Below are 13,551 nucleotides of genomic sequence, written 5' to 3'. Positions count from 1 at the left end.
CCATATGTCTGCTAACTTTGAACAAACCAAACTTGGCCTCAGTTATTAAACTAAACTTTAATTAGAGACCTGTTTATAGGCTCAAGTTTCTCATTGGTTGTTTTCAAGCACAAATTTGAAATTGACAAATGGAAAATATACATTCAAAGACCCACAACCCCAGATCGATATAAGGACTGGTGTTGATCTTAATGCAGAGGCAAGGAAGACAGCTTCAGCACTATTTAAATCAGAAATCAGAACGATCACATTCACCAGGTAAGAAAACTATAATAATGGCACTTTTGGGTGAACTCAGTTCAGAGTAGTTTACAGTTCTGTCATCTGATGTTGCTGCTTCAGACTCTGTATGACTTCTGAACAATCAAGCATCTGTTATTTTGCAAGAAATGATTTTTATTTTAACAGATACTGTGGTGTGAGTTACTTAATACACAGTGAGATAAAAGCTTTAGAAAAGAAATTAAAGGCATTGGAGAAGGAACTAGAGCATCATGGTGGCTGTGAGGAGAGGGAAAATAAACTGAAAGAAGAGTTGCAAGTTTTACAAGATCAGCGGGGAGAGTTTGAGATGAATTTAACTGTTAAAGATGCTGCGTATGTATACTTGGTTTTGCTTAAAGGCAGTGATCTCCAGATTTTGGCTGAAAATTGGTTCTTCTTGAATTGAAGTTAGGTCATTCAATGAACATTAAAATATGTCTTTGTTTTCTAACTATCTTTATCATGTTTATTAAAATGCTACATCAAGAAAAAATGCCTGATTTGGGAATCAAACCCAGAGCCTTGGCAATAAAAACTTTCCTTCCCGCTGTCTAAAAATACCAGTACATCACAGGGAAATATGTATTCAATGATTGTTAATTGAATATAGATATTCATAATTAACTTAATGGCAGTTTACCTCAACTAAAGCATAACAAACACATTTCTATTTGCGGTGTAAAAATCAATAAAAACAACTAATTTTTATGTGACTTCATAACATATTGTCTGTCAGTAATAAAGTTTCAAAGCTTTCTTATGAAATGTAGCATTAACTTTTCTTTTTTTCGTTGCTTAATCTGGAGGCCAGTGCCGTTAAGAAATTTTATGAGCCACACCATGAGAAAACCAGCATAGTGCATTTGCGACCGGCATGGATCCAGACCAGCCTGTGCAGTGTGGTCAGGATCCATGCTGTTCACTTTCAGAGCCTTTTACAATTATTAGAGAAACCATTAGTGAACAGCATGGATCCTGACCAGACTGCGTGAATGTGCAGGCTGGTCTGGATAAAAGCTGGTAGCAAATGCACTATGTTGGTTTTCTCATGGTGCGGCTCATATATAGTAGAATCATACTATACCATTATTAAAACATGACTATGGGGATATATGCCTGCAGAACAATTTTGTATTTATTTGGACCAAGTGAATTGTTTCAGATGTGGCAAAATATTACCTGAAATGTTTAAATATATCAAAGCATGGTCTTGATGTTGTGATACATTTTCTTTTCATTCAAATATCATATGTCTTATTTATAAAACAAGCGGATGAGGTAGGGAAGCACTATTTCTTTGTGCATGTTTGGCACGAAATAAGTCAGCCTTGTGATAACATTATGACCATGTTTAAATAACACTAAATCATGGTGGAGAAGTTTCATGACTGTCCTAGATGTAGAATAATCTAAGAGTGTGTACATGTCAGTGAATTATTTTGCATGCTGTAGTAGTAATCAATTCAGAGTACGTGAATAAGTGTAACATTGTTCTGTTATATGAATATATAAATAAATCAAATAGTTTTTTTCCTGAATTTTCAGTATTTCTACACTTACAAACAACCTCAAGAACTCTGAAGCCACCTGTGAACGACTACGCAACGAGAAAGACGATGTTGTAGAGAGATTACATAAAGTAGAGAACACAAACAAAACACTCAAGTAAGTAAGATTACTCAAACTTTTCATGTAAACATCTGCTTTTAACTCTCTATTACATAAAATTAGAACAATATTTCAAATTACAGATTTTTTTGTAATGAGATGCTGAGATAAGCAGTTGTTTTGAAATTTTTAATTACTTTCAATTTGAAATTGTCTAAGAGTGGTAACCAGAAATACTCCACAGTCTTAAATGCATTCAGAATTGTGCAAAATAATATATTGAGATTCTATGGTTATGAAACTGTGCATGGGACCCCCCCCCCCCCCCCCCCCAAAAAAAAAAAAAAAAAAAAAAGAGAAAAAATTAGGGATCTGATTCACAAGTGTTAATTTGTTAAGAGTGAATCACTTTGTAGTGAAGATACAGTTCTGTGATGTTTATGCCGGTATCTAAAATTTAGTGAATACTTTCAACCATACAGTCTGTAAGTGTCATGTCAAACATTTTAACAGTCTTTATCTCTAAAGAAAGTAAGAAGGATGAAGAGCTGACATATTTGCTAAGTTATGAGAGTTTATAGTGTCAATTTGTTGAAAAAAAAATGTGGAAAGGAACTTCTTTGATTCTGCAGTAATATAGGGTAGGATGTACAGTAGAGATTAAATCACATTTCAGAGAAAGAAACAATCACCTTGAAAGAACGTTACCCAACTTGAAGTCTGCTCTACATGCACAAAAGATGTCTCTCAATGAAATTCACTTATTTATGGAGCAACGAGATGCCCAGATGAAAGAGGAATTAAGTATACTGTTGTCACATGTTAGGTCTACGTGTGAGAATGAAATTAAAGGTGAGTATAAACTGTGAAAATAAATTAATTTCCTGTCAACTTGTTAAAGAGAACAGTCAGTTTGCCCAGTGATTAAACTTGGTACTTTTTGAAACTACTGTATATCTTTACTTTGTATGCAATTTTATTTCAGTTGCAGAATAAGTGCAATGCGGAAGCTACTTAAATTTTTTCTATTTTTTGCATACGTAATAAAACAAGGCCTTGGTAAAATCTAAACACCATCAAGTAATGTATTGTAACCATAACTGAAACTTCCTTACCCTGCTAAATTTCTATAATAAACTTGTCCATCTTTCAATTTGGATAATACCATTAACTGTTAAAAGGGGTGCAAACCAAAAAGATACTGACGGAATAGCAAACAGTGCAGATCATGATCAGACTGCACAGATGTGCAGGCTGATGATGATTTTCACTGGTTTCAAAGGCAGAATCAGTTGTGTCTGGCATGAACCTGCATGGCTGAGTGGTGAGAATGCTTAATACATGTACTAGTTATTTTACAAACAAAATGAAGAAATATGGCTGCTTTCATCACCATAATGTAATATCATTGTTACAGTATCAGAGGAAGGGGCATATGTATGTGATAAAAAAAAAAAAAATTCAGAAGAAAAAAATGTCCAAAATTTAAGTATCGCAGATTCAAATAGACAATAATGTGACACATGCTACCTAAAAAAAAATATGAGAAAAAAACAACATGCTGCGTTAAAAGAATATGAGTTGAAAAACAACATTACTTACTCCCTCCCCCCTCTGCTATATCCAGGAAGGTGTGGATGATAGTAAATCTAGCAACTGATTTGTAATAGACTTTTTTGCACTGGATCTTATTTTAGAAGTCACCTGGCTTTCCAATAGGTTTATTCTATTGAGGTATCCAGATTTTAAATTAACTTTTGCAGAAAAAGAAGAGTTACAACAGAAAATCTCTGAACTACAGTCGAGCTGGGGTAGCGCTACGTCAGAGACAGAGGATATGAAGAAACAACTTGCCAGACAGGAGCAGCAGATACTGCAGTTAGATAAACTCTTCCAGGAAAATAAACAACTACAGCAAAAGTGTGCAGCACTAGAGACAGCTCAAGCAGGTAAATACATTTGTATTCATATCTCTTGGATATTCTTTCTGTCTGAAAAAAGGGTTCTATTTGAGCTCTGGAAGTCTAAGTTTGTTGGAAGCTGTAGATTGTTTGAGGCTATAGTTGGCTGGAAGCAAGTTTGCTGGAAGTTGTAGTTCTGCAAGTCATAGTTTGCTGAAAGTCCTAGTTTGCTGAAAGTCCTAGTTTGCTGGAAGTCATAGTTTGCTGACAGTTGTAGTTTGTTGGAAGTTTTAAGTTTGCTGAAAGTTGCAGTTTGCTGAAAGTTATAGTTTGCTTCGTGTCATAGTATACTGTAGGTTGAAGTTTGCTGGAGGTCATAGTTTGCTAGTTTGTTGGAAGTTTTAGTCCACTGGAAATCAAGTTTGCTTGAAGTTACTGTAGTTGTTTAACTTCTAAAATTGCCTAGAAGGATGGCTTCACCGAAAGAGAATTTAAGCAATTACGGTATGGTTTTATGGTTAATAGAAGACACAATGAATAAGTCCTAAAATAACTGAATATAATGCGCAAGCACACTGCCATTCCAATACCCCAAGGGCAGAGGACAGCAGTTTTGTAAACACAGGTGATCTTAGGTACGATGTTCCTCGTTAATAGTAATTGTCAGGTCAATGCTATAATATGACAGTCAAAATAAAATGCCAAATGTTTCCGATTAGCAGATGACTCCGATATAATCGAAATAAACCCATAATTACGTTTGTCCGGTATGTATTCCTATCTAGTGACTGGTCAGCACCCAGTACTTCAACTTTTTCCAATATGATCAGTTTGAATGATCTTTTCAAACAAGTTTCAAATAAACATTTCAACTAATTCCCTATAGGTTGACAACCTTCCTAAATGTGAACTCTGCTTCCAGTTATGTAAATACATAAAATAAACAACCATATTTTTCCACTTTGAAACCCAGGCCCAGAATGCAGGTATTCTAGTCACCTAACTTGAAACCAGGTAATTTGGGATGCATAATATAAGTTGTGAAGGGTTTTCGCATTGTTTACAATAAAGTTTCATAAAAAATTGAAATCCTCAAAATCATCCACAATTTGCACATGACCATATTATTCAGTAATTTTAGGGGCACCAAGGGTGTCTCAAACAATTAAAGCATAAATCCTTAGAACTGCAGACAACAGTTTTCTTTTCTATTCATTCCTCACAGGCGAAAGAAAAGTGATATTGGTAAAAATACTTCTTTCATAAAATGAATCAACGTCTGCATCATTTACTTGTACATGTGTTGAATACTGAAATAGGGGTGACTAATGGCCAGAAAACTCTATAGGTTTATATATACTCGGTATTACCCCCACTTCTAGCCTCATTTGTATTCAATATTTTTTGGTTTTCTGAAAATAGCACAAACTGAAATAGATTTGATTTTGTCGGCTCTGTATGATGGAATAAGCTCCAACATATTTCCTGCGATAGAATTTAGTTTAAAATGGTAACATGGGTAAAACACTGAATTTAGTTTAACCCTTTGAATATGTGCATAAGGGACCGTAATAGTAGCAAGTTTCCAAACAGCTAGAAATTAATTATGTTACTGTAAGGCTGGGTAATTGTCTGTTAGTCTACCAGTAATTTTCTGTCTCTCTGTCAGTCAGATAATTATGTCCACACCACTGTGTGGTGGAAGACATATTGATTTACTCCTGTCTGTCAGTCTGTGTGTCCTTTTGCCACAGATCTTGTCTGCACTGTAAGTCCAACATTTGTCATCTGATCTTACGAAACTTAACAAAATGTGTTTGCCAAAAGGAAAGTTTGATAACTAGCCAGATTTGTCCAGGCAGTCCAGAATTAAAGTCCTTAAATTACGGATAGGCCGCTTACTCCGACACTTATCTGATAGGTCGTTTACTCCAACACTTACTCCAGACTTACTATTCAGAGGATTAGTCAGTTGTGGCAGACATTCGCTTCTCTCAAAAGCAGCAGCTGTAGTTTTCAGATAATATTCATATGATGATGAGAAGGACATATTGTGAAATCACTGATATTTCTTTGGCAAAATACTTACAGAACAAGCAATTTTCTCTTTATTCTTTAGGCCTTAACATGAATTGATGTCCCCATTAAATTTTTGATATATGAATTTACTGTAGTCAGATGTGGCATATATCTTAGATTTGTGTGAAATGGCTAAGATTAAATCTTTGCTCTTTTACAAATTGAACAAAAATTCTAGCCATGTTATTTCAATTTCATTTTTTTCCCCATCTTTTTTTTTTTTTTTTTGCTCTTTGTCTTGAAAACGTCATAGAAAATTCAGAACATCATGAAGAAATCAAGGAATTAATCTAAGGGTTTGCACAGATCTTGAATTGGATGCTTGTCCTTTAAAAACTAATTGAAAACGACTATAACAAAAAAAGTGCTTGAATTTTGAAAAAAAAAAGGACAAAATTTCACCTAAAACTCCTTGTAAAAAGCTTTGTCAACACTCTTTTTGTGGGAATAATAAAAAAAATGGAAGAAAATGAATGAATGTAGTTGGAAAGGAAATCATGATGTTAAATGGTCACCTATCAGTAGTGGTCATATAAAGATAGACAGCATTTTAGCAGAGCACATTTTCTGCCAAAAGATTTCTTGGCCTGGGTTTGAGAAAAACGGTCACACATTAAACCGGAATCCACCTAAAAACCGGAATACACCGGAATACACTTTCTATAACCGGAATACACCTGTATTTTTTTAATTAAAGGTATTTTTGAAGGTTTTTTGATATAATTCAATCATATATATCATAAATAAACAACATACCAAAGAAAAATACAATACGTTCATGCAAAACGATTTTATAAGAGATTGAAATTCGGCGACCGCGCGGGAAATTACCATAACCGAAATACTCCCGTATTTCTTCAACATATGCTATTTTTGAAGTGGTTTATGACTGAATTCAAAAATATATTTCATAAATAATTAATTTCCAAAATAAAATTAAAATACTTTTGCGCATTACGTTTGAAAATCGGCGAAGGCACTGGAAATTTGCGTATTCGTAAATGAATTTCCATGCCCTAAAATTCTCTAATGTGACCCGTATTTTTAAATAAATCGTATTTTTAGGGTTTATGATAGAAATCAATCATATCTAAAATAAATAATTAATTTACAAAAATATACATGTACAAAGATGCATTTAAATCCGCAATGACATCGTATTGCTTTATTTAAAACCACATTTCTATTTACGTTCACGAGGTCACGTACGCTAACAGAAATCTGTTTGCCAAAAATCGTTTTACTCCATTTATTTAAATTGCTGCCGCTTTTTCATTATTTAAGATTTTTTTATTCTGTTCTTTGTATTTTCTGGTCAAAAGTCTGAATTTTATGGCCATAGTATGTACCATTTATTTACTTTTAGAAAGAAATAAGTAATTAAGATCGCGCTGTTTGAAGTTTTACAAATAATTATGTGAAAATTCGACCGTTTTTTATAGAATTTTCCCTACATTAATGTCGATATCTTATTAAAATCGTTACAGAATTCAAACTGTATTACTTCTTAAGTGGTGTTGAAAACTTGAAACGATAATATTAAAAAAATGAATACACTACGTGCGTTTTTTGTACGTGTTGATTAACAAAAGTAACGTCGAGCGATGTAAATTAGATATTACGATAGGTCGCACGTGCTCGTCGAATGGAAAATTACCGGCATGATGTTTTGTATCTTTACGATTCCCGGGTAAATTCCAGTCAATCCAAATAATAAGTTTGTTGACGTTCACGATGTAATTTCTGAATTTTGGTAAAGTTACGACGTAAAAACACTTCCTAAATTTCCGGAGTGAACTGGAATTAATAAAACTGATTTTAACAAAATAAGGAATTCTGTAAATGAAACACTGAAAAAGTATTTATAGGAAGACTATGTTGATACAGGAAAACGACTACGATACCCGAGACATTATGATCGAGACTTAGTGCATCCTGGAGAGAAGGAAGGAGGAATGAAAATGTTTAAATCTACAATACATCGCTGTTTTAGCAAAACGTTGAATTAGTATTGACACGTTAAAGTACATGAAAAATAAAAAATTATACTGAATGTACCTGTTTTTCTTTAATTTTTCAATTTGCAATTATAATGACAAGTATGAAATTAAACAAAAGCTTATCATATTTAACTGCACTTAGCTACTTACCTTGTCAGACATTATTTGTCACATGTCGCATATGTGTGCTTACAAATATACTGATTAATTGATATAAACAATAGGTGTGATAATCCAATCAAACTCTATCAGGACTAATCAGAGGCACGTGTTTGTTACGCTGCATATATTCATAGGATCTTAATTGTGCTTTAGAAATAAGCGCAGTAAACGTTTTTATATTTATATATTAAACATAATATAATTCTTTTGAAAACTGATTTTTTGTAATTTATTTTCTTCTTAAATTATCAAATTAAACATGAAGAAATAATTCAATTAGTTCCAATTATAAACATACGGCCGGTTCTTTCCGATCAGCGCGGTTTATGCACTGATATGTGTTTTGTGTATAATTCATTTAGAAATTGAATATTGATATTTTTTCTTAATTAATTTTCTTTTTTATTTGTTAAACGAAATGCGAAATTTGAAGAAACAATGAAATAATTTCCAATTATAAACATGTGACATGCCCTTTCCGATCATGTTAAAAATGAAATATTAAAACATTGTTATGTCCTTTCCGATCAGCGCGGTTTATGCCACTCGTATTTTGTCTATAATTCATTTAAAAATCAAAAAATGCTATTTTATCATTCATAGTTTATTTTCTTTTTTATTTGTTAAATGAAATATGAAGAAACAATTAAATAAGTTTCAATAATAAACATGTGACATGCCCTTTCCGATCATATTAAGCCCTTTCCAATCTGCGCGGTTTATGTCGGGACCCGTATTTTGTTTATGATTCATTTAAAATCGAATATTGATATTTTTTGTCTTAAATTATTTTCTTATTATTTGAAGAAACAATTAAATAAATTTTAATAATCAACATTCCGGTATCTAGTCATAGCGACATAAGCGTAAAACATTTCCGTAAGATCGTAAAGTTATAATCTCGTATACAGAATTAACTTTTAATAAACTTCTCTCAAATATTCATTCATATTTAATCTGATTGAACATGGTTCTACAACTTACAAAAAATGATAAAAAGTGTTTATTTAAGAGAATACTAAAATAGAGTGCATTTATGTTATGGAAACTTCCCGTGCGCTCGCCAAATCCAAATCTCGTATATAAAATCGTTTTGTGTTAAAGTATTTTATTTTCCTTTTGTAAACTTATTATTTATATTATACACGAATGATTTCTGCAATAAACCCTACAAAAATACCATTTATTAATAAAATACGGGTGTATTTCGGTTATGGAAATTTCCTGCGCGGTCGCCGAACTTCATTCTCGTATAAAATCATTTTGCGTAAACGTATTTTATATTCCTTTCGTATGTTAATTATTTATGATATATATGATTGAATTATATCAAAAACCCTTCAAAAATACCTTTAACTTAAAAAATACAGGTGTATTCCGGTTATGTGGAGTGTATTCCGGTGTATTCCGGTTTTTAGGTGGATTCCGGTTTAATGTGTGACCCGAGAAAAATAGTCCTTTAAAAAGTAAAAAGTCCTTGAAAAGTCCTTGATTAATACTATGATTTTAATGTTGTCTTGGATATTTAGTTTTTATTCATAACTTGAATTAATATCATGTCAAGTGACATTTTTCCCTATGGATCAATGCAAAGATAAGAATTTTACAATTATAAATGAAAGGCATGCAGTTAATTTAAAAAGTAAAAAACAGACATAAGACTTAAAAATATTCATGGTATTTTGAAATGTAAATATATACTAAAGAAATGTATTATTAAAGAGATCTGTCAATTATTCACGTACTGATTCTTCACTGTTTGCCAAGAATAATAAAATGTTAATTACGGTTGTTTACAGAAGTCAAAACTCTTCAGAACAGGCTCTCTAAACTAAAGCTTGTTAAAGAAGGTAAATTATGCACAGATGTTATGCACTTCTGCAGTGATTATGTTTATGCAATAAAAAAAGTGTAGAAATATTTGGAATGAGAAGTTTAAAAACAATGGCATAATGTTACAATACTGTTAAAACAATTAAAAACGATAATATATGCAACTCTTTTAGCATAACAGTAATTACAGTATTCCAAGCAGCTATTAAGGTAGATTAGTTTAAGCTAATTATCTATATGCAATTGTGTTGGACCTTAATTTTCATAAATTTATTCTGGGATACAGGGAGACAACTTTGTGCAGCACCTGATAAAAATCTTTTTCTGTTAAATACAAACTTTCTGTTGATAATTAATTAAAGGGATATGTCTCCAGATTTGCATCAGATTTTTAGAAATCTAGAACTCATTGGATATTGTGAAAACAACAACAACAACAAAAACCCAGTAAAGTCTGTGTGATTAAAGTGAGTTCATAGACCAGCCTGCTTAGCTCGGTAGGTAGAGCACAGATGCTGTACAGATCACGGGGTCTTGAGTTCGATCCTAATGGGCTAGGCATATATTCACCGTGACTATTTGATAAACGACAAGGTGTCTCAAATCATTAGTTCATTTAAGTCCTCCATCTCTGATTCATGTGGGGAAGTTGGCAGTTACTTAAGTAGAACAGGTTTGTACTGGTACAGAATACAGGAACACTGGTTAGGTTAACTGCCCGCCGTTACATGACTGAAATACTGTTGGAAAATGGCGTTAAACCCAAAACAAGCAAACAATCATACCAATATAAATATTATAAAAAATGCAAAATATATTTCTGTGATTTCTACTATGTCAAAAATACCTTAGCAATCAGGCCTGGGATTTTTTAGGAATGGTCCTGATTTCAGGCTTTTGGTTGCCAGAATTTCCCTATATAACTCTATTGAAAATATGGATTTCAGGCTTTAGATTGTAGATTTTCAGGCTTTTTATTCCTGACTGAATCCCAGGCCTGAACAATGTTAATGTGTTGAGATAACTGTAAACAATTTAGCTATGTTTCATATGATACTATGATACTCAGGAAAATGTATGTATGCTAAAATAATATCTATGTATTTTTTTTTTTTTTTTTTTTTTTTTTTTTTTATAAGAAATGTGATATAATTTTGATTTACATTTGAAGGCAAGCCCCTTTAATATCATACAGTGCTTACTGTGAAATCATCAATGTTTGTTGGAAACTAATTTTTGTGACTTTCAAGGTGGTTCCATCGCCTTATAAAATTACTATAGATTTCAGTGAACAAAAATAATTGTTCCATTCATTTTCTTTTCAAAAGTTGAAATTCGGAAAATCCTATTTGGAAGAAATAATCCTTTTACCACAAACCATGCAATTTCATGCCCACAGTATCAAGTGACTTCACAGTAATGGTTAAACATTTAAAGGAAAGTAATAATGGACTAAACTCACTTTACAGAAAATAAAGGACTTCGTGAGAAGTGTGCAAATTTAGAGGTCACGCCCCTGTGAAAAAGGTTCATGAACTTCATGAATTTATTCATGAATTTGTAAGAATTCATGAATTATTTCATGAATTATCAAAAATGTTCATGAACTACAAGGAACTTAAATTCATGAAGTCTCAAGTTCAAGAATATTACTTTCATTTCATGAACTTGTAAATGTAGTTCATGAACATTTCAGAAAATCCATTAAATGATTAGTATTAAGTTCTTGAACATTCAAGAACTTCTGAAGAACTTAGAGAACTGTTCTTGACCCAACATAACAGTTCTTAGACTGTGATTCTAGAACAATGATTGTTCTTGAATATTGGTTCAAAAACTGCAAAATTTCAAGAACTTACAGAACTTTACCAGTTCCTGAACAGTTACTGTTGGTCTAGACTAAGACTAAGAACCAAAATTGTTCATGAACACAGGTTCATTAAAAGTACTAAAATTCAAAACCTTTTTCTAGTTCAGTGTAACCAGTTCTTGAACCAAATTGTGAGTTTCTGAACTGTTCATTCATTAAACATAAAACTTAGGTTTATTCCCGTTTGCAATAAATGAATAAGTTCATGAACTTTTCATAAATGTTCATGAACATTAAATTCATAATGTCACATGATCAGTTTCCATTATTTTGTTGCATGCTGGGAAATTTTTTGCACATGTGATTCAGCAATTTTGAGAAGTTTGTGCAGCAAATAAGAAGGAAATAATTATCATGCTACTGTTAGGAATTGTTTAAAAGGAACATGAGTATACTGAAAATCAAATAAGTAATTATGGTGTTCTCATAAATCATTCATTTTAAAAAAATAAGACCCTTTTAAAATGTCACAAGTTTTCACGACCCTGAAACAAAGCAAGTACATGTATCTGAATTTCAATCTTGAGTTTAAAGTAAATTATACATTGTTTAACTTAATGTTTTGTATTTTATACAGCAGTTATTGTTTACTTCTTATTATGCTCCCAATCCCACTCTAGTTTACTGTTTTACTCAACATGTCATTTGTCGAGGGTGGAAAATGTCATTTACACAGTGACTCAGCAGAGACTAAGAAAAACAGTCTCTGGCCAGGCTAACTGAACAACACTTTGACATACAGAATTTTTTCTTGTATCAAGCTCTACCAAAATTGTTAAAAGAATTCCATTACATGCAGATCTCTCAGGTTTCATAGCATTACACTCCTACCAGGTTTCCTTGACTAGTTCATGAATTTGTTCATGAATAAGTTCATGAACTTTTCTAAAAAAAAAAAAAAAAAAAAAAACACAAAAAAAAGTTCATGAATAAATATTCATGAAAATCAAAATTTATGTTTCATGAATTTCAATATTCATGAGATAGTTCATGAATTAAAATTCATGTATGATTTATTAATTCATGAACAAGTTCATGAATAAAAATTCATGAAAACCAAAATTTATGTTTCATGAATTTGTTCATGAATAAATATTCATGAGAATCAAAATTTATGTTTCATGAATTTCAATATTCATAAATTAAAATTCATGAATAGATATTCATGAGAATCAAAATTTATGTTTCATGAATTTCAATATTCATGAACTTGTTCATGTATTATTTTAAAGTTCATGAATATCAAAATTCATGAAACATAAATTTTGTCTCTCATGAATATTTATTCATGAACTATTTCATGAATAAATTCATGAAGTTCATGAACCTTTTTCACAGGGGTGGTGCTGCAAGGAGTACAATATTAAGATATTACTTGTACTTGTAAAAGTGCTCTCATCTTTTTGTGTCTGTAATAACTTACTTGAAGTAATAGATTTATAATTGATGAAGTGTAGTCATAGAGTTTTTTGTCATTTTTTTTTGTAAGTGAAATCTAAGCACCGCTAAATAAACCAGAAGTTATATGATGAGCTAATTACTTAAAATTTATAAAGAGTTATAATGGGAATGAATTGTTCTGTTGCAGTCAATCCTGTGCCTAATGCCACCTTGTAATGTACCCCTCAAATATAAAACATGCTTGTGAGACCAATGATTTCTCTGCCTGTTGAATCATGAATAGGTAAAATTACCTTTGTTGTGAGACTGCCTGACAACAGATACCACTGTTTCAGTGATCCTCTTCCTGTTCAGCTGGGGTACTAATCACTCCAGTGGTAGCTCTTAGACTATATAAGTAACTCAGATATGCCAGTGAATATTGATCTATCTG

General features: G+C 32.0%; 1 protein-coding gene and 1 long non-coding RNA gene across 8 annotated transcripts in view; one reads left to right on the top strand and one right to left on the bottom strand.

Moving 5' to 3' along the window:
* Positions 1–13,551, bottom strand: part of LOC128548495 (uncharacterized) — a 235,397-nt gene that overhangs the window by 118,912 nt on the left and 102,934 nt on the right. The gene's annotated exons all lie outside the window — the stretch shown is intronic.
* Positions 1–13,551, top strand: part of LOC123527505 (restin homolog) — an 81,270-nt gene that overhangs the window by 24,081 nt on the left and 43,638 nt on the right. For 3 of the 6 annotated variants that reach the window (XM_053523465.1, XM_053523466.1, XM_053523464.1), the window contains exons 3-7: positions 409–597; positions 1,810–1,929; positions 2,549–2,724; positions 3,636–3,821; positions 9,814–9,864. In XM_053523465.1, coding sequence (XP_053379440.1) covers positions 409–597; positions 1,810–1,929; positions 2,549–2,724; positions 3,636–3,821; positions 9,814–9,864 — 722 coding nt within the window. The remainder of the gene's footprint in view (positions 1–408; positions 598–1,809; positions 1,930–2,548; positions 2,725–3,635; positions 3,822–9,813; positions 9,865–13,551) is intronic. The other 3 variants (XM_053523468.1, XM_053523467.1, XM_045306993.2) reach the window with 1 other exon arrangement.

This window comes from Mercenaria mercenaria, chromosome 14, assembly GCF_021730395.1.
Source record: "Mercenaria mercenaria strain notata chromosome 14, MADL_Memer_1, whole genome shotgun sequence".
Lineage (NCBI taxonomy): Eukaryota > Metazoa > Mollusca > Bivalvia > Venerida > Veneridae > Mercenaria > Mercenaria mercenaria.
This window is presented reverse-complemented; position numbering and strand designations above follow the sequence as displayed.